This window comes from Mesoplodon mirus (genome assembly GCF_964341445.2).
Source record: "Mesoplodon mirus genome assembly, chromosome: 4".
Classification (NCBI taxonomy): domain Eukaryota; kingdom Metazoa; phylum Chordata; class Mammalia; order Artiodactyla; family Ziphiidae; genus Mesoplodon; species Mesoplodon mirus.
Window position 1 is genome coordinate 755,126 of NC_138979.1, and position 23,428 is coordinate 778,553.

General features: G+C 37.9%; 1 protein-coding gene across 6 annotated transcripts in view; it reads right to left on the bottom strand.

Moving 5' to 3' along the window:
- ODAD2 (outer dynein arm docking complex subunit 2) overlaps positions 1 to 23,428 on the bottom strand; it is a 240,839-nt gene that overhangs the window by 64,640 nt on the left and 152,771 nt on the right. For all 6 annotated transcript variants that reach the window (XM_082618220.1, XM_082618221.1, XM_082618223.1 and 3 more), the window contains 2 exons: positions 1,698 to 1,886; positions 344 to 565 (listed from right to left, as the gene is read on the bottom strand). In XM_082618220.1, coding sequence (XP_082474346.1) covers positions 344 to 565; positions 1,698 to 1,886 — 411 coding nt within the window. The remainder of the gene's footprint in view (positions 1 to 343; positions 566 to 1,697; positions 1,887 to 23,428) is intronic.

The following is a 23,428-nucleotide window of genomic DNA, read 5'->3' on the forward strand; positions in this document are numbered from 1 at the left end:
ATTTAAGTGCTAAGTAAATAAAATATTAAACAGAATTATGAATACCACTGATTATTCCTGCACTATACATTTTCTTTAATCCAATTCAGATTATGGAACTTGTACTTATTTAACTGGGTACATTTTATAGTTTCCAATTTAGAAAAATTCTGTCTCCACGCAACTTTTCTGCAGCACAATTCATGATAATGATAACACACGGCTCATTTGCAGCCATGATGCAACAAGTGGGCAGTTTTGTGTGTTCAAATACCCCTTTCAGTAAAACCTTAACATCACTTAAGTTTCTTTCCAACCTACACTGACGTAACTTGAACTAAACCACAAAGTTGGCCAACAGTACCTTCACTGCGCCATCCTCGTGCATGGTGATGCAGTTGTCGGCATCTTCTGAAAGCTGGTACAAGGCTTGGGCCGTCGCTCTGTGCACGTTGGTGTCATCTGATTTCAGGTACCGCACTAATGGAGCCACTGCCTTATGCTCGCCAAAGGCCACTCTGTTTCTGCCCCACGTAGAGCACCGTGAAATGGCTTCTGCTAGATGACGTCTCAGTTTATCATTATTCTGCACACGGAGAACAGATTACGGTAAGTGCATCATAATGACCCTGTGACGCTTATGCTCTAGGTGTTTATTACCCACTGGCTGCTCAGCTGGTGTCTTGATGGGGACTAGTATTCTGGCGGGTCACCAATGCATCAAGGTTCAATCCTGCATTTTCCTTTTATGAACTGAGTGGAGTGCATGCAGGTAAAGGCGATCAGGTGTCTGGTATTAGTTATTTGCTCAAGGCTCAATTTCCTTTTGAGTGAGTCTACTCACAACACAGAGCTACAGATCAGCGAGTGGCCAAGTAATAAAAACAACTAAGGAATACTGGACACTCTTAAGGGAGCCTGCCAGATAACTGGGGGAAGTGCATTAATTCTACTTCTTCACCTTAGGAATTCTTCCACATCAGGAATACACCTTGGTTCCCAAGAGGGAGAAGACAATGCAGCAAACGAGGACAGGTTTTGAGTCTGCCATTTTCCTTTCTGTATTGTTTACGCAGACCACATACTTCTTTTTGGATGTAATTACCTCATATAGGTATAATACAACTGAATAACACTAAAATTTTCTGTCTATTAATTGTACTGTTCTCTTGATTCAGGTCACAACTTGGTGTCCTTAACTGAAACTGGCAGATATTCTCAGGAATTTAGTATTAGACTGGCCCAAAAGTCTTCTAGACCAAGCAGGCTTCCAATCATTGAATTTCTGCTCCATGACTTTTCTGCCAAGTTCAAGCTATGCTCAAATACCTCTGGTCATGGTGAAGTCATTATCTCTCAGGGCTGCTTGTTCTATCTGGCACAACTCTGGGTAAACAATACAGCGATTGCCAAAATCTTCTAGCTCAAGAATGCCATCGACCCAAGCTGGGAGAGGAGCGTTTAACTTCTAAAGCTGGCATGAACAATTATCTTAAGGCTCGTAATAACGACGATGGTGATGATTTCAGTTTGAAATACACTTTCACATTTATTAGCCTCAGAGAAACTAAAATGAATTCACTAAAACCTCATACCTCACCAGTGATAGATATTAAACTTGGATCCAGGTCTCTGGATTTTAAGCTCATTGTTTTTGCTACTACACCGTGATATCTTATGACAATATGCATTTTGAAATAAAAAGATACATTACTTACTGTATATGCTAGTTTGGACAGTAAAGGGACAACTCCATGATCTGTGATAAGAGCTAAATTTTCTTGATCTTTTGCTATATTGGTAATAGCAGCACATACACTCGCCAAAACTTCTTCATTATCTGATTTCAGTAAATTGACAACAAGTCCCAAACCACCGATAAAGGAACGAACCATCTCTCCAGCATCCTAGATAACAATAAAAATAAAGATGACATCAAAAATAAACCTACGTTTAGCATTTTTTAAAAAAGCACAAAGTAACGATAAGGCTGTGAGGTATACCTTCGGCATGGAAAAAATTCAGTTTATTTATAGGTTATATAAATATTTACATGTTATGTTATACACACATACATACATGTATGTATGTATGTATGTATGTATGTATGTATGTATAACACATACACAGAGACAGTTCTGTTTCCACAAATGTGTACTGAACAACTATATCATGAGAGTTGTTGTGATGACTACTGGGGATGTAGAAGTTAACAAAACACACTGAGTCTTATTATTGCAATAGTTATGTTCTATTAAATCATCAAAGAAACAGAATTAGCTAATACTGAACCATTGCTACTAGGGGAGATACAGGGCTAGCTTCCTGCAAGCCTCTGGTCACACTGTCATGAACTGATCAAAATATAACCTTGTTTTATGTGTGCTTCTGTGTAAAGACATCTCATTTCATATACGTTAACTCATTAACACTGAACCCATAGGCAATACGCTATAACTCATGCCTGAATGAAGCTTATCTAGCACATGTATTTTCTCCATAAGGCACATCACAGCTTTCTTGCACTTAGGAACACTAGACTGCACTTCAGTGCTATGCATGGGGGCCATTTTCAACAGTGAAACCAACAAAAAACACAAAAACGTGGAAAACGTGGCACTAAGCAGACTGCACAACGGAGGCTTATTGATGGTCCAAGGGCTGAGACGAGAGGGCAGAGCGTCAGCTTTGCTCAACCTCCACTGAGAGTGAGCGTGTCGGGCAACTTAAAATTTTACTTTTCTGTGCGTGTCCAAGAATGACTGAGAAAGTGCCCTGAGTGCTGATCTGGGAGTTACAAAAAACGTGAGCAAGGAGGTGACGCCCCAAATAGAATCTGCGAACAACATGGACTGACTGTGAATCCCTCTTTAGCCACCATGTTGCTACAATCTAGTGGGGAAGACGGGCGTTAGGAAGCTACAAGTAGACCGAGTAGCATTAATGGGGAAGAGGGAAAGACACTACAAATACGTGTGACAAGGGACTCTCGGCTGGTGTAAAGATTCAAGGAGTGCCCCTCCACCACGATGTTTGCCAGCTGAGACGTCAGGGGTGAGGCGTTACCCAGCGTGAAGGGGATTCTGGGAGAGGAACCGAGAGTGGGAGACTAGGTACTTTCTTCTAGGTCAGGATGGTTAGAGCATAAAATAGGAGAGGGAGAACGGGAGACCATGAGACTCGCTTCGGTGGCATTCGAAAGCCGCTGAAGAGGCTTATTAACTGTGTGTGGGGAAGCAGGAGAGGCAATTTTCTCCATTTTGCCTCATGGAAGGTCCCTCAAGATGGCAGGGTTGGGGCAAAGAATGGCGCTGGGAACTCAGGCTGTTTCACAAGTTCAGGTAACAGGTGGTGGTAGTTTGGAGGAGGTGATGGTCCGGCCTGGAGAGAAGGGTGTGGACTTGTGAGGATTAACTGGAGAAGATAAGGACGAGTGATTCCATTCCCATGCTTCCGACTTGACCTAGTGGTGTTGATAATGTTGGAAAGTGGGGTTTGGTTTTGTTTTCTTGGTGTGGGAACGGGTGGCGTTAGGTAACAGAAGAAGTCCCCACAAGACACTGAAGTGGAGGAATCCACTGAAGGAGTCAGTTGGCTTCGCGGGTCTGGGGCTCAGGAGTGAACCCCAGGCTAGAGGCAGAGACTTGGAAGTTATCAGCATAAAGGCCGTAACCGAGGTAGTAAGTGCGAAAGAGCAGGCTTTCTGTCCCGGTATGGCCGTGTGGGCAGAGACAAGGAATTCGTCAGAGGAGCCTAGAGATCGATGGCGCAACAGGAGCCCCACCTCCCCTGGTGTTGGACAGCGGCCGCGTGGTGTCCACCAATTATTTGGCACCATGGTTTTCTCAAATAATAGAAATTCACATCTTTTGAGTACCAATTACATGTCAGGCACTTTGTGCATGAATTATCTCAGTTAAACCTCCAAATAACCATGCAAAGTAGATACTGTTTTTCCATTTTTGATTTTAAAAACTGAGGTTCAAAGATGTTGAACCTCATAAACTAGATTGTATCACTCACGACGGCAGGGGCCGTGCCTCAGCAAACTCCGTGATCCTTGTACATCACGAATCTGATCTCCTCATCCCCATACCTCCTCAGTCCTTCCATAGCTCCCCCACCCTGCGGATAAAATCCCAACTCCACACATGCTTTACAGCCCTTCCCAGTGCACCCCTGGGTTCCCTGCCTCGCCCTCCCTAACTTGAGCCCCCTTCCCCAGCCCCACACACACCCTAAGCCAGTGGCTCCCCAGAGGAGCTAATAGCCAGAATCTTGAAATGTTCTCTGAGAATGTACTTCAGCCAGTCTGTGCTGCAGCCTAGAAAAAAAAATCTGATTCTTTAAAAACTCTCCTGGTGAGTCTGAACTTCAACCAGTACTGGAAGCACTGTTTATGCATTAGTCCTTTGTTTCACGTCCTCAGATGTGCTGCCTGCGTGCCTCCATGCCTCTGCACATGCCCTTGTCTGCTTTCCCACTGGCTTGGGGATTCCTACACATCCTCAGCTACTAGCTAATGTGCCATTTTCTTTGGGAAGCCTTTCCTGAACCTCAAGTCTGAGTTAAGCCGCTCCTCCTATAATACCTGGTTCTTCCCTGTTTACTTTTTTATTTTTTAATTTATTTATTTTATTTATTATTTATTTTGGGGTCTCAGTTGCTGCGTGTGGGCTTTCTCTAAGTTGCGGCAAGCAGGGGCCACTCTTAGCTGGGGTGCCCAGGCCTCTCATTGTGGTGGCTTCTCCCATAGAGGAGCATGGGCCCTAGGCGCGTGGGCTTCAGTAGTTGCAGCACGCGGGCTCAGTAGTTGTGGCTCGCGGGCTCTAGAGCGCAGGCTCAGTAGTTGTGGTGCACAGGCCTCGCTGCTCCGTGGCATGTGGGATCTTCCCAGACCAGGGCCCAAACCCGCGTCCCCTGCATTGGCAGGCGGACTCTCAACTACTGTGCCACCAGGGAAGTCCCTCTTCTCTGTTTATAATACTCTATGCAGTATTAGCTTATCTGTTTGCCTTTGACCTTGAACTGTAAGTTCCAGGAGGGCAGGGACTCTGTCTAGCTCAGTGTTATACGTCCAGTGCCTAAGCCAGTTTCTAGCAGTGAGTACATGCTCAATTAACATTTACTGAATTTGATTATATGCAAACTTGCAGCTATGGAAGGAAAATTTTCACTCCTAAGCTTCTAGGAGATGATGAAGGAAGGGCCTAAGTCAGGTTCTTCCCAATTTTAAGGGCAAAGCATCTTTGTCCACAACATGTTGCCTCTCCTGATTGCTAGGTGAGATGGTATCAGCAATATTGGTGGGCTTGTTCTCAATGTCAAATTTAAATATAATTTCTGAGAGTTAGGACACACTTCCTAATTCTGATGTATCAATAAAATTATTTTGAAAATATTTAATTGCCAGTTTTTCTAAAATTCTACAATAAAGGTTTTTAAGTAATGCCAAAGAAATTATCTTTCTACATTGTCGCCGTATTACACTTCTGTGCTTCCGGATGCAATCCAATCGCAAGGTTATAAATGTGCATTTATTAACCGCTGGTCAAACGTCCAACTTAAGTTGATCCAAATCACTCTTTGAGGTAGTACTTGGTAGTGGTGTGGTAGTGCTTCCACCTTATAGATGAGAAAAGCCTCAGAGAAATGAACCAACATGTGAGAAGAAAACGGGTAAGTGGCAGAAGTGGGGTCTGAACCCAGATTCGCCCAACCTTTTCTAAGGGATGTTATAGGCATCAATAATCGAATAAAGTTATCAATTATATAATTAGCTAACAATTGTTTTCTTGAGAAAAAACTGCAGGAATCCCTGAAAGATGATGGTGGGCATAGTTTTTGAATCTCCCTATGGAAACAGAGCAAGTATTATAGCAAAACAAAAAAGGGATAACACATACAACAATATTCAGTGACGAGATATCTACACCAACCCCCAATACAAGCTGATCAGGACAAGTTACCAAGCGCCACAAAGCCCACATGCTCTAAGAAACTCTGAAATCTGCAGGGGAAAAGCAAAGGGAAACCAAATTGCCTTTAGGTCTCATTGGAAAGCTCAGGAACAGCAACAGAAGCTGGGAGCTGACTTTTCAGGCTCTGATGGATGGAAAGACTAAAAGGACACACAGGTATGGTGGTGCTAGAATATTCTGTAGATCTGAGTCCCATGAATTCTTAAAACTGAAGCCCTGTCACAGGACAAAGCCAGCACTGAGGAGAAACTACTGGGGTTGCAACCTAATTGAGCAAGGCAAGGATAACAGGAAGAAGAGAAGAGAAAGTCCAGATAAAAAGAGGGCAAGAGAGCACAGAAGCCTGAACCTACTCTCCATCACTGTGAAAATAGCAGAAATGGCATCTTAAGAACCATGAACTTAAAAATGCTACCCTGGCCCACATCTCTCTCCTAAAAGACCATGAATACTCATTTCAATTAAAAATGCACAATATATTCGTGCCCCGGTCTGGAAGATCCCACATGCTGCGGAGCGGCTGGGCCAGTGAGCCATGGCCGCTGAGCCTGTGCGTCCGGAGCCTGTGCTCTGCAACAGGAGAAGCCACAACAGTGAGAGGCCCGCGTACCGCAAAAAAAAAAAAAAAAAAAAAAAAAAAAATGCACAATATAAAAAGACCACAGTCAATTTCCATTTAGAGTTACTACAAGAAAAAAATGAAAAAACAAAAAAAAGAAAATCATAGAAAGTATGATTAGAATTATTAAAGCTCACAAATTAGGTGATTAGTAAAAACCCATTTTTAAAGATCCATAAAAAGTTAGAAATAAAATAAAAATTCATTTTGGAAATAAAGAGTAAACTAGAAGTAACACAAGAATGAATAAACAAAATGGGAAACATCTTTAAATATAGCAGCAGAAGAGTAACGAGAGTGATCGCATCTGCCTCCGACTCAAGAACTTCCTGAGGTGCGCGGGAGGAGACCCAGCGAGCCGGTGTCAGCGAGGTCGTGGGCGCGGCTCGCCAAGGTCTCCTAACGTTTATCATCTGTGGGACCGTGAAGTGTTACACTCAAGCCTACAGGCCCCTCCAAAGTTTATTTGTTTTGAAGGTGAGACTTCTTTTTCTTTTTTCCTTTTTAGCTTTAAAGATTTTAGAGGGCTTCCCTGGTGGCTCAGTGGTTGAGAGTCCGCCTGCCGATGCAGGGGACACGGGTTCGTGCCCCGGTCTGGGAAGATCCCACATGCCGCGGAGCGGCTGGGCCCGTGAGCCATGGCCGCTGAGCCTGTGTGTCCGGAGCCTGTGCTCCGCAACGGGAGAGGCCACAACAGTGAGAGGCCCGCATACCGCAAAAAAAAAAAAAAAAAAAAAGATTTTAGACACATGACTTCTTGCCTCACATAGTTTCTCTGGAAAGGAAGACAGTATATTTGAGGATGGAAAAAGTAATTATTCCACCAAGACTGTCTTTCACTAAATGCTAAGCAGCTGGGAAATCCACCACGTTTCCCACCTTCTCATGTGTCTTAATATCTAGTCTTTGCCAACTTCACCACTGGTACAATATGGGTTATAGACAATTCAAATACTAACCTGTAATGGAAAAATCTTTAATAATAATAATGATAATAGTAATAATAGTAATAGTAAAACAAAGAAAGAGAAAGACAAATACCATATGATATCACTTATATGTGGAATCTAAAATACGACACAAATGAACTCATCTATGAAACAAAAACAGAATCACGGACATAGAGAACAGACTGGTGGTTGCCAGGGGGAAGAGGCTGGGGGAAGGAGGAGTGGGAGGATGGGGTTAGAAGATGTGAGCTTTTATATACAGAATGGATAAACAACAAGGTCCTACTGTAGAGCACAGGGAACTATATGCAATATCCTGTGATAAACCCTAATGGAAAAGAATGTAACAAAAAGAATGTATATATATATATATAACTGAATCACTTTCTGTGCAGCAGTAATTAACATAACATTGTAAATCATACTTAAATAAAAATAAATAAATAAATAATAGTAATACAATAACAACAGCCTAATTCTTTTACAGTTTACAAAGGACTCCTGCATACATTATCTCATCTGATGCTCACAGCTCTGCCTTAAGAAGACATGACATCCTCATTTTATAGATAGGAAGGCTAAAGGTTCATGCATAATGCATGACAAAACTAAAAAGCAACTTTGGATCTCCTGATTTCTCATTTAGTGTCTTTTCACTACACACTGTGTGCTTGGACTTGGAAGTGCCAACAGTTGAAGTTGTCACATTACAGTTAGTTTATAAACAGTCAGAAGAAGCTTCCCAATTTAGAGAGTTAATAATTCCAAAAGAGATGAAGCTACTTTGCCAATGACATTTCCCAAGACAAACAAAAACCATAATTGAAAAAGAGAATATGAAACACCTTCATGCTGCTATCAAAGTAAAGCTTGAATGATTGAATAAGTAGGAAAAGATGTCAAGTTCAAATTAAACAAAATTAAGTCAAATACACAAATGTGATGAAAATATAAAGTAGCAAAATATTTTTGGTTACAATTCAACTAATAGGAAAATATTAGGACAGATTATTATTTACGGATTAATGAATAAAACAGGAACCCGGATGTTTGGCACAGAGCAGGTAAAATAACAGGCTTGAAACTCCCTCTCTTGCCTCCAGCAAAAAAGAACCGGCAGCTTTCTGAGGCGGTGAGGTACACAGAATGCAACTTTAAAGCACATGCAAGACAAGTGTAACATGACTTCAGAAAGAAAGTTTTGACCAGAAGGCTATAAAAACACTGCTCTGTGCCACATAGAGCCCATACAATGCATAATATAATATTTGAAAGAGATTTTAAAAGAGTACATTGCATATAAAAAATTTCAAAAATGCTACATTCACATTAGAATAGCATGTCAGAGAAACCAAAACTGAACAGGCAGATCTTGTCCTAAAGGTATATTCAATAAATCGCTTTTCAAATTCTAAATATACCTCTATATACTCAAGGAGAGCAGACAGTTTGTGTGGCTTTCACAATAAGACCCTTGTTCTGTTCCTGGTAGTTAACAAGTCCTACAGCTTAAATATATATATATGATCTAGAATTACTTTACACTTTCAAATGTAGTTCTTCAAAAATCAAAAATAGAACATCACTGATCATTCCTTTCCTTCTGAACTGAAGGAACAATAAATTAATTTCCAGTGAAATAAATGACATGGTGGCTCACACTCTAGATTTATGTAGCAGAAAACCTATTAAACATTGAAGTTGGCTTTATCCAATTAATTCACAAGATAATTTTTTTTTAATTTAATGGTTCTGATTTTTTTCTACTTCCTTAGCCTAATTTAAGATAATCTTTTAAAATATCAAGGTCAACTGTGATTTTCCGGTTTTACTATGTCCTGTGTTGATTCTGCTTTAGATGCCATATTCTGTTAATGAGGAGGTCTAATTTGTGAAGCACCATTGTGTATTCAGAGGCTTATGGAGGTAATTAAGTGACCTTCTTACCCAATGATGTATTTGAAAGAAGTCTGTAAGTACAAGGGGCTAAACAAATATAAGGCATATTATCATAAAGTACCTATTGCATGTAAATCTGTACATATACATATGCATATATATATTTAGAATTTTTCCCACTTGTAGTCAATAACCCACAGATTAAGATGGGTAAACCAGTTTCTGGTTAAGATCCAATCAGTGAGTTGTGCAGATCAGGCTAAGAATAATACTTGAAACCATAATCTTGACTGAAAAACATTAACTGTATGAAATACTACACCTCAAAAAACAAAAACAAAAAACAGGGAGTCTCTAATTTATGAAGAGGTTCTTTTCCAAAAGTTTACTTGTTGGGTCTGTTACATCATATATTTTTTTTTTATAAATATGTGATTAGCTTCCCAGTTCATCAGATGAATCTCTTTAACTCATAATGAACATTATACTACCTGCAACTAATTTTCATGAATGTTCTTCTAACATTTGAAGCCAGCTACCTGGTCTCCCTAATTTTCTGTGTATACCTTTAACTAATTTTCATAGTAAATGGTTTTCATCGGTCTTGCCTCTCATTTATCAAAGTTCCTCTGAGGACACACCGAGTTTAACACAGCTCCAGATGTGGTCTGACTAGAACAGAGACTGGCGGACTTCTTACCTCCTGAGATATCCGTGTGGAACCTCAGAAACGTAAGGTACTATTTTACGTTATGGGATGCAAAATAAATAAGATCTAGATCAGTGGTTCTCAGCCTTGGTTTCACATCATAACCACCTGGGGTGATTTTTTAGAAATCTGTATGCCAAGGTCTCAATCTCAATATACAGAACAAGGGTTAAGGCTCTTGCATGAGGATATTTTTTTTTAAAGCTCCGAAGATGATGCGTATCTAGACTGGGGAATAACCAATCTGGATAATTATCAAATTGTGTTGCTATTACTTCCAAAATCATAGCATCAGTGCAAAAATGATTAACTTAAATGCCCAAGTGCTTGTGGAATGGTAGGGTAAGGATCCGATCGTCTATAACAACAGTGAGTACACTGGCAAAAAAGGGCAAAATCAACATTTTTGGAACTCTCAAACTTAATGAAAGGCTTGTAACTGGGGTGTTTATTCAAGAAAAACAGCTGAACTTCAGTAAGAACAGTGAGCTTTGTGGCATCTTGACTTTACCACCTTCCTCTCCCCAGCTCTGCAGTAGCCTTGAAAACCAATGGCCTGGAAACCATGGTATCTGTGAAAAACCTGCAGCCTGGCAGCCACAGGAGGGGGAAGAATGGGTTTGGAGCTCCCCCAAAAGCCTCATTACAAAAGAATGGTCACTGTTTGACCTGAATGGCAACTTTTAGGAAAAGCTCCAAAGGCTTGTCTTTACCTCAGGACTCATTTAATGAGGAAAGTCCTATCCTCAGGGTGTGTCTTAAAAAAAAAAAAAAAATCAGTGGCAATTATTGAACATAAAAGCTGTTTGAGATGGCAATATCAGTTGGGACAAACAAGAGGTTGGACAAAAAAAAAATTTTAAAGGAAAATCTTGGAAATGTGAGGTCTATAGAGGGCTGTGAAAAACTCCACCATATTCCTGGGGCTTTAAAATGCCACAAGCAAGTGTAGGGATATGCACGTGCTCAGAAAAGACCTGAGGCAGCTGCGATCGCTTGTCTCTGCCTGACCGTGAGGCCCTACGTGAGAAGTGAAGGGTAAGACAGATGTGTGAGCTGCTCGTGTTCAATGTCTGCCATAGAATGTACACAGGGCCCCACACCAAACGGTAAGAAATCTAATGATGCAAAGTGTTTAAGAAAACCTCTATCAACTCATTAGCTGTCCAATGAGCTAACTGAGAAGAAACCTCAGTGGTCAAACTGAGAAGGAACACAGATGTTACAGAATTAGTCAAAGAAAGTCAATGACAAACAATAGCAAAAACAACAACAAACAGCAAGAACACAACCCCTGAAAAGGGGGGAATCTGATTTCCAGAGTTTCTAAATTATATTATTTTAAATATAAGGTTTCCAATAAAAAGTTATAAGACATAACAACAACAAAAAAAAAGTATGCCACAAAGTATGCCCCAGGGAAAGAAAGCAGTCAATAAAATCTGACTGTAAGGAAGCCTGTGCCATGTTGGACTTATTAGATAAAGACTTTAAATCAGCTATTATAAATATGTACAAGGAACTAAAGGAAACCATGCCTAAACAATTAAAGTTTGAGAACAATGTGTCAGGAAGTAGAGAACATTAATAAAGAGATTTAACTTATTAAAAAAAAAAGTCAATTAGAAATTCTGGAGTTGAAATGTTCAATAACCGAAATGGGAAGTTTACTATATGGGCCCAAAATCAGATGTGAGTGGGCAGAAAAGAAACTTGGTGAATTTGAAGATAGGTCAGTTCAGATTATCTAGTCTGAGAAGCCAAACAAAAAATGGAGAAAAATGAACACATGCTCAGAGACCTACAGGATACCATCAAGCATACCAACCTATGTATATGAGAGATCTGGAAGAAGAGAAAGGGACAGAAAGAATATTTGAAGAAATAATGGCAAAAGCTTCACAAATCTGAGAAAAAAAAATTTAACCTATATATTCAAGTATCTTAAGGAATTCCAAGTATAATAAACTCAGATACACACCTAGACACATTATAATTAAAGTGCTGAAAGACAAAGAGAGAATCTTGAAAGTTGCAGGCTGCACTTGAAAGTTGTATGTGGCTATCATGTACAAGGGAACTTCATTAATACCAGTATCTGACTTCTCATCAGAAAGCATGGAGACATTTCCAAGATGGTGGACTTAGAAGCACCAGACACTTGTTCCCCCATGGAAACATTAAATAAACAACTAACAGACTGGCTAAAGTAACTTTATAGGAGCTCTGGAAACCAATTCAGAGATCTATAGTAAATAAACAAACACTGAACCAAGATAAAGTCACATTCAGAACTTCAGGAAATTTCCTGGCAGTTTTACTTGCCCATGTCCCATCCCCTTCCTGGCAATGCTACAGGTCAGGAGGAAGCGGGCCAATTCCCAGTCCCCTCCCTTGACCAGAACAAGAGGAATAGAAACGACTTGCAACACTCTGGCCTGTGGATGAGCTACCTGAGAGACTGGTCCCTGTCTCATGTGACTAAGAACTAAATGTGAAATTGTGGTGTATGCTGGACCTCAGGTGGCAGAAGCTGTGGAAGACAATGGTACTCATTGTGGGGTGTGAAAACTGCAGGGGGACTGCAGACTCACAGACACCTCAGGGCAAGAAGTTATAAGAAGAGGAATAAAATAGAACATTTAAGGCCCCAAGAAAAACCTGGGGTGAGACTCTTTGGGAAATTAAGACATTTAAAAGCAGCTATGAATATGGGGGAAATTTTAAGTAGATAGACACACTGGCCCAGATAAAACACATGCCCAGAAAAGATCTGAGAAGACTTTACACCTTTACCCTAGGTGATTCCAATAGGAATGACAAGAATGACTAGTGAAAGTCTTCCAAGCCAATCTGAAACGAGTAGTGGCTGTTTTTTCAAATGCCCGACTTTCAACAAAAAAACCACAAGATACACCAAGAAAAAGGGAAACATGGCTCACTCAAAGGAACAAAGTAAATCTCCAGAAACCAACCCTGAAGAAACAAATGCATCAGACTTACAGATGTATCAGGCAACGACTGTAAAACATCTATCTTAAGTATGCTCCAAATGCTCAAGGAATACACAAAGAATTAAACAAAATAAGGAAAATGATATAGAAATAACATGAGAATATCAGCAAAAAGATAGAATTTTTTTTAAAGAACCAAATACAGATTGTAGCACTGAAAAATATAATAACTGAATTGAAAAATTAACTAGAGGTATAAAATAACAGACTCAAATTGGCAGAAGAAAGAATCAGTGAACCTGAAGACAGGACATTTGAAATTACTAAATGTAAGGAGAAAAACAAAAAAGAGAGAGAGAGAGAGAAAGGGGCAGAGAGATTATTTGAAGAAATAATGGCTGAGAACATTCCAAATTTGAGTAAATACATGGATATACAAACCCAAGAGGTTCAATATACTTTAGGATAAACTGAAAGAGACCTGATAAAGGTAAATAGAAAAATACAAATAGCAGTGTTGTAGTAATTTGGTTTGTAACCCTACTTTTTATTTTCTATTAAGATTTAAAAGACAAATTCATAAAAATAGTTATAAATCTATGTTACTGGGTACACAACATGTAAAGATGTTATTTGTGGCACTGGGAACATCAAGGGGGAGTAGGAAAGCGGAATTGTAAAGAAGTAGAGTGCCTGCATGCACCTGAAGTTGTTTGTGTCAATTTAAGGTGAACGGTCGTAACTTGAGGATAACATATGTAATCCCCATGGTAACCACAAAGAAAATATCTATAGAATACGCACAGAGGGAAAGGAGAAGGGAATAAAAATATGGCACTACGAAAAATCAACTAAACACAAAGGAGAGCATTAATGAATGAGGGGGAAAAGCCACAAAACATACAGAAAACAAATATTAAAATAGCGAAAGTAAGTGCTTCCCTATCAGTAATTACTCTAAATATAAATGGATTAAACTCCCCAATCAAAATACACATATGGGCTGAATGGATTTTTAAAAAAAGATCCAGTATGATGTCTACAGAGATTCACTGTAGGTCTAAGGACACACATAGATTGAAAGTAAAAATATGGGAAGGTATTCCATGAAAAGTCAAAAACTACTTAAAAAGAGAAAGAAGGATGTATAATGGTAAGAGGGTAAATTCAACTAGATATAATACAATAATTATAAGCATTTGTATAAATCCCAAAAATATATGAAGCAAACATTGACAGAACTGAAGGAAGAAACAGACAGCTCCTTAAAAACAAGAGTGGGATACTTCAATACCCCATTTTCAATCATGGATAGGACAATCAGACAGAAGATCAATAAGGAAATAGAGGAATTAACCAACACTATAGACCAATTGGATCTAACGGACATATATAAAACACTTTACCCAACAACAGCAGAATACACATTTTTCTCAGTGAGCACAGAACATCATTCTCCAGGAAGACTATATTTTAGGCCACAAAATCAGTCTAACTTAAAAAAAAAAAGATTGAAATCATACAAAGTAACTTTCCTGAACACAATGATTGAATGAAAATAGAAATCCACAACAGAAGGAAAACTGGAAACTACACAAATATGTGATAATTAAGCAATACACTTGTAAATAACTATTGGGTTAAAGAAGACATCACTCTATTTCCTAAAGAAAAAAATAGAAAAACAGTAGAGAAAAATCAATGAAACCAAGAGTTGGCTATTCAAAACAAAATTGACAAATCCTTAGCTAGATTAATGAAGAAAAAAAGAGAAGACTCAACTCAAATCCAAAATGAAAGGGACATAACAATTTAGAGAAATAAAAAGGATTGTAAGAGAATACTATCAACAGTTGTATGCCAACAAATTGGATAACCTAGAAGAAATGGATAAATTTCTAGAAACACATAACCTACCAAGACTGGACCATGAAGAAACAGAAAATATGAACAGATCTATATAAGTTATAAGTAAGGAAAGTGAATCAGTAATCAAAAACCTTCCAACAAAGAAAAGCCCAGGACAGGATGGTTTCACTGGTGAATTCTACTGAACATTTAAATAAAAATTAACAACAATCCTCAAACTCTTCCAAAGAATTGAAGAGGAGATAACACTCCCAAATGCAGTGTATGAGGCTAGCATTACTCTGATACCAAAGCCAAATAAGGACAGTATAAAAAAATGAAAACTGCAGTCCTCAACAAAACAGTAGCAAACCAGATTCAATAGGATTACACATCATGACAAAGTGGAATTTATTCCTAGAAAGTATGGGTGGTTCAATACAAGAAAATCAATCAGTATACTACCCTGCATTAACAGAATAAAGGTTAAACCCATAAGAGCACATCAATTGATGCAGAAAAAGTATTTGACAAAATTCAACATCCTCATATGATTAAAAAAACAAGCTCAACAAACTAGGAATAGAAGAAAACAATCTCAACATAATAAAGGCCAAGGAGGAAAAACCCACAGCTGAGATCATACTCCATGGTGAAAGACTGAAAGTTTCTCTCCAAGATCAGGAACAAGACAAGTGTGCCTGCTTTCAGGGAATACAGCCAATATCTTATAGTAACTATAAACAGAATATAACTTTTAAAAATTGTGAATCACTGTGCTGTACACCTGAAACTTATATGATACTGTAAACAATTCTACCTCAATTTAGAAAAATTAAAAACAAAACAAAACAAGCAAAAAAAGCTCTGTGCCCAGAAAGACAGAGGGACATAACGTTGCATCAGAAACTGGGGTCCAAACCCATGAACTGTGAGATGACACAGTTTCTGATGGTGAACAAGGGCAGTGTGTGGTCCTGGGAGTTCCTGGCTGAGGTGGAGATAATGATATGATTCACTCAATGGATGAGATTATTAGTTTAATAAAGTAACTGGAAACTGATCAACTGTACTTCCAAATAAAATGGTTACATGGTTTCATGAGCAGCTTACGGTTGGCACGCCTGTTTAGAACAGGCTATACCTTTTAGTCGTTACTTTCCATTTTGTATATTACACCTCTGTCAACCTACCCCTTCCTAAACTAGCAACCTCCATTGTAGCCCCCTTTGGGGCTGAGAAGCATGGAATGGGAAACTGTAGCAGGACAGGAGGGGAATCCAGGTGAAAGCAGCAAATGTGACCCACAGACACTGAAGACAACTCTGTCACACCCTCAGTTGTGTTTGGGCCTTCAAGTTCCCACTTGAAAATCCGGCACACAGAAAAAATACCTGTAATACAGTTCACTTTAGTTTATAGGATTTTAGAAACTGGGGGCCAGATGAGGAGCCTACTTTGAACTATTTGGTGACTTATTAAAAATAGGTGGGCTGCCAAACACGGATTACATTTTAAACAGGTTTTCAATGTTTTAAAAACCTACGCAGCCTTTTTGGCACACCGTGGACAGCTATACATTCTTTGGCCCAAGCGTGACCAAATCCAAGCTCCTAAGCCGTGTCCATGGCAGTCTTCTCAGTATAAAGTTACAGCCCTACACGCTCCTTTTCCAGGTTCTCTCTGGCTTCCAGATTGGGCATGGCTCATTGGGCAGCAGAAATTAAACAGAGTGTGATGTCAAATTCCTGCCTGGTTTGATCAGCTGTGTTTTGTCACACCTGTAGTGAGGAAGCTAAAATTGCCCAAGCTTGTATTTCAGCCTCACAGAAATTAACTTTTTCCTCGTCTCTTTTGGGGGATCATTCTCATACATCTTCTAACTGGCTTCTCTGTTTGGGGCAGACCCTCAGGTTGCTGGTTTTGAAATTACTAGAGATTTTTGTTTTTCCCTCTGAGATGAAAATTCACAACCAGACATTATTTTCTAAACAAGTAGCAAAATTAGGTTTAAGAAGGTTACAAGGCCAAGAGATCTCATGGATATATTACTGATTTGGAAGACAGATTGAGTTTTCTTCCTAATGCTACAGCTGACTTATTACACTGAGTATTTATTCTAAAATAAAATACCTGTTTCCCAACTAATTCAGAAGGAAGTGGTGATTACAAATTAATATGAATTATGTGAATCACTTCTTATAAAAAGGCCAATATAAAAAGGCCAATAAATATATGTAAACTTCTACTTTTTTCTTAATAAAAACTTTTAAAAGCCATTAATGAAAAGAAATAGGATTAAATGCTATCTTACAGCATTCATAAAAAGAAAATATTAAAAAACACAGTGATATTTTAAGAAAGAAACATGATTCTTATAAATGCTGGCAAAAAGCTTGAAAGTAAGTGATGTAACACAATTATACATTCTTTATGTGAATTCTGTAATTTTTCAATATCTTATTTTTCATGGAGCACAAATGTGAGTTGATTTTCTGCAGCAGGAAATTTTGGTTCTTAAGAACAAAGAATTTAATACGTGGATCTTTGCCAGATTTAGTCGTTGCATTCTTTACATCACAAGTTCATAATACTGAACACCTGTTCGACCACTGTTTTCCTCCAAAAATGTGTTTGATCATTCAGCTGGAAAGGAGCAGCTTTTCACTTCCATTTACAAATCTCTCACACTTTTTACAAAGCAGCTTTTCATCTGCAGCCAGACTTGCAGCTCATGAATTTTACCAAAGAACAGAGGTCACATCTTAGGATCTCTGTCCTTTTTAGCAATCTTAACAGGAAAACAACAACAAACTTTCCTTAAGCCTTAAATAAAACCTTTTAAATAAAGCTACTTAGAAAAATATGCAGTGAATTTTTCGTAATTACTTCAGTTTTATTTCAGCCTCTGTAGTTTAGTTCTTGATAGACTGAAGAATACTGAGTAGTTTTTAAACTGAAGATGCTTATTTCCTATCTTAAATATTCTTTCAGGTTTAATATAAGACCATAAAACAGACTTACATTTCACACCCTGATTTTCGAATCATATAAGGAATGGACAGGTATTATCAAGCAGGCAAAACATTTCTTTTTCACTTAGTACATCTTCTGTATCACTGATAAGTGACCAAAAACTATAATATACTGACTTTCTCCAGAATGAAGGTAAATTTTAAGTTTTCTAGTTGAGACACTGGCCTCCTGGTAAAAAAGTCAATATTTCTTACTACAAAAATCCCACTGCCCATTTGTTCAATACATCTAATTACAACGCAAATACAATGCCAACTTATTTTGTGACTCTTCGTCACAATTATTCCACAATTCATTACTGAAATACTTTGCTGTCTCACTCATTCACTGATAGGTAGCTTTAAATATTTCCCAGCAAGAAAAGAGGCAATCCATCCAACACAAGTAATTTCCACATCTCATTTTCTTAACAGATCTGAAAACGTGTTCTAATGTATATGCTGCTAACAGTATAAAAAATGGGTAACATCTGTCTCGAACAGCTGACACCTCATCACATCCATTCCACATGGACACACACAGAGCGTGCTCAGATTGGCACAGCCCTTAGCTATCATTGACAGTGGCTGGTTTCTGCAGCATGACTGTCAGTGCCATCAATCCAGATAAAGAAGTGGTTTATTTCTAAATGATGCCAACTCCTATGATTCATAAGTTAATAATTCTAAAGTGACTTGCAAAAGCATCTTACATGAAAAATGTGGAAATGCTTTCTTATAAAATAAAAGGAAATTTTCCCTAGAAAGCTGAGTCATTAACTTACCTGAAGCAGAGGGCGGGAGGGAGCGGAGAAGAGGGAAGAATGGGCCAAAATATCTGGCAAGATCTTTTCTGGTTCTGTTACTTTACTGCGAGCTGGATGCCCAGCATATTCAAAAAATGTTTCCTGCCTCTACTCTCCCATAGAACATATACCCTTATTTGAAAACAATGTAAATTTACCTAAAACAGTAGAATATACAAAGTATATTCTTGAGGATGCTCAAGCATGAGGATGGGATGCTCATCTACTTGAGGATGCTAACTGAATATAACCAAGTGGGTTAAGTTTTGGATAGTGATGTAATATAAGACACGTGAGACCCTAAAGGAGTCCCAAGCATACATAACTTCAGTGCATATAGACATTTATAAGTATCTTTACCTATATTACTTTAGCTTATCAAAAAGGAAGTTGACTGTAAAATGTGCTAGTATTTTACATTTACCACCAAGGAAGAGAAAACACTGCCTGTTAACCTAGGGACACAATGTCAATTATAAAACATATCCCTAGGGAACTGTGCTCAAATTTCTACCATTAGGTCATAGGTAACTTTATTTTCTCTCCCTATGTGAAGGAACATTCTAGAAAGGCTCAAATGATGGAAGTTTTGCTTCATTTAACCTCACTCTTTTTTTTTTAACACTAGAAACTTAATTGCATAAATATTATGCATTTATGTTAAGATGCAAAACAATGGGCATACAGAATGTAATGAGCACCTGCACAGGGTCTGGCAAACAGTTAGTGCGAAACCAATGTTGTTGAAGTAATGACATTATCTGACATGCCTGGAGATTGAGTTAAATCATTATTAACTTTTAATCTTATTATATTCATGTACTGTCATGAAGCTCAAGGCAAAATGAAAATTTAAATGTAAATGCTTATGAAGTAGAAACCCAGTCTAACTACTAATTATTAAAACTATAACATGTTCTTCACCAGCATCATTTTATATTCTGAGGCTGTCTTTCACAATTACTAAGAAGTAACAGAAGTTGTATCTCCTTGGGTATAATACATGGGTGAAAATGAGATAAAATCTCATTTAACCCCTAGATTACTATGTTTAGGTTAAAATTTGAATGAAAAACAAAACAAAACAAAACCCTATTCTATTCCTGATTTGTGATTAATTTTTGGTATGAGTATTGAAAAAACAAACCAACATTTTATGGATTTTAATTATTAATTTGGGTTAGTATGGAAAGGATTAATCAATAACATGTAAAATCTTTTCCAACCACAATGCTGTAAGACTGTAAATCAACTACAAGAAAAAAACTGCAAAAAACACAAACATGTGGAGGCTAAACAATATGCTACTAAACAACAAATGGATCACTGAAGAAATCAAAGAGGAAATCAAAAATACCTAGAGACAAGTGAAAATGAAAACATGACAATCCAAAATCTATGGGATGAAGCAAAAGCAGTTCTAAGAGGGAAGTTTATAGCAATACAATCCTACCTCAGAAAACAAGAAACATCTCAAATAAACAACCTAACCTTACACCTAAAGCAACTAGAGAAAGAATAACAAGCGAAACCCAAAGTTGGTAGAAGGAAAAATCACAAAGATCAGAGCAGAAATAAATGAAATAGAAATGAAGAAGACAATAGAAAAGATCAATGAAGCTAAAAGCTGGTTCTCTGAAAAGATAAGCAAAACTGATAAACCTTTAGCTAGACTCATCAGGAAAAAAAGGGAGAGATCTCAAATCAATAAAATGAAAAATGAAAAAGGAGAAGTTACAACTGACACCACAGAAACACAAAGGATCATAAGAGACTACTACAAGCACTCTATGCCAATAAAATGGACAACCTGGAAGCAATGTACAAATTCTTAGAAATGTACAACCTTCCAAGACTGACCCAGGATGAGATAGAAAATATGAATCGACCAATCACAAGTACTGAAATTGAAACTGTAATTTAAAAACTTCCAAAAACAAACGTTCAGGACCAGATGGCTTTACAGGAGAATTCTATCAAACATTTAGAGAAGAGTTAGCACCTATCCTTCTGAAATTATTCCCAAAAATTGCAGAGGAAGGAACACTTCCAAACTCATTCTACGAGGCCACCATGACCCTGATATCAAAACCAGACAGAGATACCACAAAAACGAAAATTACAGGCCAGTATCACTGATTAACATAGACCCAAAGATCCTCAACAAAATACTAGCAAACCGAGTCCAACAACACATTAAAAGGATGATACACCATGATCAAGTGGGGTTTAGGGATGCAAGGATTCTTCAACATATGCAAATCAATCAATGTGATACACCATATTAACAAATTACAGAATAAAAACCATATGATCATCTCAATAGATGCAGAAAAAGCTTTTGACAAAATTCAACACCCATTTATGATAAAAACTCTCCAGAAAGTGGGCATAGAGGGAAACTACCTCCACATAATAAAGGCCATATATGACAAACCCACAGCTAACATCATTCTCAATAGTGAAAAACTGAAAGCACTTCTTCTAAGATCAGGAGTAGGACAAAGATGTCCATTCTTGCCACTTTTATTCAACACAGTTTTGGAAGTCCTATCCACAGCAATCAGAGAAGAAAAAGAAATAAAAGGAATACAAACTGGAAAAGAAGAAGTAAAAGTGTCACTGTTTGCAGATGACATGATACCATACATAGAAAATCCTAAAGACACTACCAGAAAACTACTAAAGCTCATCAATGAATTCGGTAAATTGCAGGATACAAAATTAATACACAGGAATCTGTTTTATTTCTATACACTAACAACAAATGATCAGAAAGAGAAATTAAGGAAACACACATCAAAAAGAATAAAATACCTAGGAATAAACCTACCTAAGGAGGCAAAAGACCTGTACTTGGAAAACTATAAGACACTGATGAAAGTAACTGAAGATGACACAAACAGATGAAATGTTCTCGGATTGGAAGAATCAATACTGTCAAAATGACCATACTACACAAGGCAAGCTACAGATTCAATGCAATCCCTATCAAATTACCAATGGCATTTTTCACAGAACTAGAACAAAAAATATTTTAAATTTATATGGAAACACAAAAGACACTTTCCTTTGTGTTTTTCTTTACTTTTAAAATAGGCATAGTGAATATATAACCATATGCCAACTTATATAATTCTTGAGGTTTAGAACTTTTTGTAGAAGTTGCTTTTTCAAAAACAACTCTCCATTATTTGCATATCTTAGACTTGGAATATTCAAAACAATAGCCACTAGCTACATGTGGCTACTTAAATTAATTAAAACTTAATATAATTAAAAGTTTAGTTCCTCAGTCAGACTAGTCACATTTCAAAACCCACACATGGCTACTGGTTGCAGTATCTGAAGAGTACATTTCCATTATCACAGAAATTTCTATTAGATAGAGCTGTCTGAAACCACGGTTTGATTGGGATCTATATGAATAATGAGATACTATTTTTTAATATAAATGTGCTTTCTTTCCTCTTGCCTTTCTGAGCACATGACCTCTCTTGCACTTGACCCCTGAGGTATCCTTCTGCCTTGGGAAGATGAGTTTTGTTCTAGAAGTATGCAAGGAAGGAAACCAGTATAATATTCACCTCCTGGTCCTAGAAAATAGGAGTTTTCAAAAGGACAAGAATCTTGCAAATTAGGGTATTTTCTTGAGGAAAGATGTTTTAAATTTTCTTCTCTCCCATTTCAAGGGCCAGACCTGAAATACTAGACCAATAGTCTTCAAAATTCTTGCTTACATATCTCAATACATTTTTGAAAAGGTATGCATCCTCCTCATCTATTTCGAATTGACATCTAAAAATGTTCATCATAAATTTAGTCATAAAAGATGAATTTTGTGATATATTTGACATCAACTTTTGACTCTGTGTATTTAATTAATTCAATTTATGGAAATGTCTTCTATACTATGTAATCAGAAAAGCCAGTCCTCCTTGTTGAAATAATCAGCCAAATTATACTTACTGTCAGCTAAGAAATGTGTGACTTCAAGTCTTTAAATTCACAGAAGGGTATTAATTCAGATCCCTTTGATAACTTTGTCACTTCTGAATTGGATGACAGAAAGACTGATAGATAGAAAGAGAGATAGATAAATAGATAGGTAAGTAGATAATAGATAGATGATAGATAGATAGATAGATAGACAGACAGACAGACAGACAGGGAGACAGGAGATTGGGCATGTGTTTGTTGCCTGGATGAAGTAAGAAGTTGCCTTTTTCAGTGTTTCTTACCAGAAGTCCTTCCTCTCACAGGGCTCACCCTCAGGAGTTACGTATTCTAGAACTGTCCTTCTGCGTGGTGCTCCAGAAGTTTTTTACTCTACTTAGAGCAATGTGCTTATAAGGTTTAGGAACAGTGAGAGCTATGCTTTCTTCCTTCCTTCCATGCATCCTTTCTTCCTTTCTCCATCTACTACCTATACATACCCTCTCCATCTCTCTCATGCCTTTCCCATATTAGTCATTCCCTCAGCCTAAACTGTCTTCCGGATTTCATACTGGCTCCTTCTATTGATATTAACAGCTCAGCTTCCAGAAAGAACTATTAATCTTCTTTGTATCTATTTCTCCCCTTAATTCATTTCTCACCCCAGTACCATGTACTTAAACTCCCACCTCTCAACTGAAATGTCTATGACCGATGATCTCTTAATTTCCAT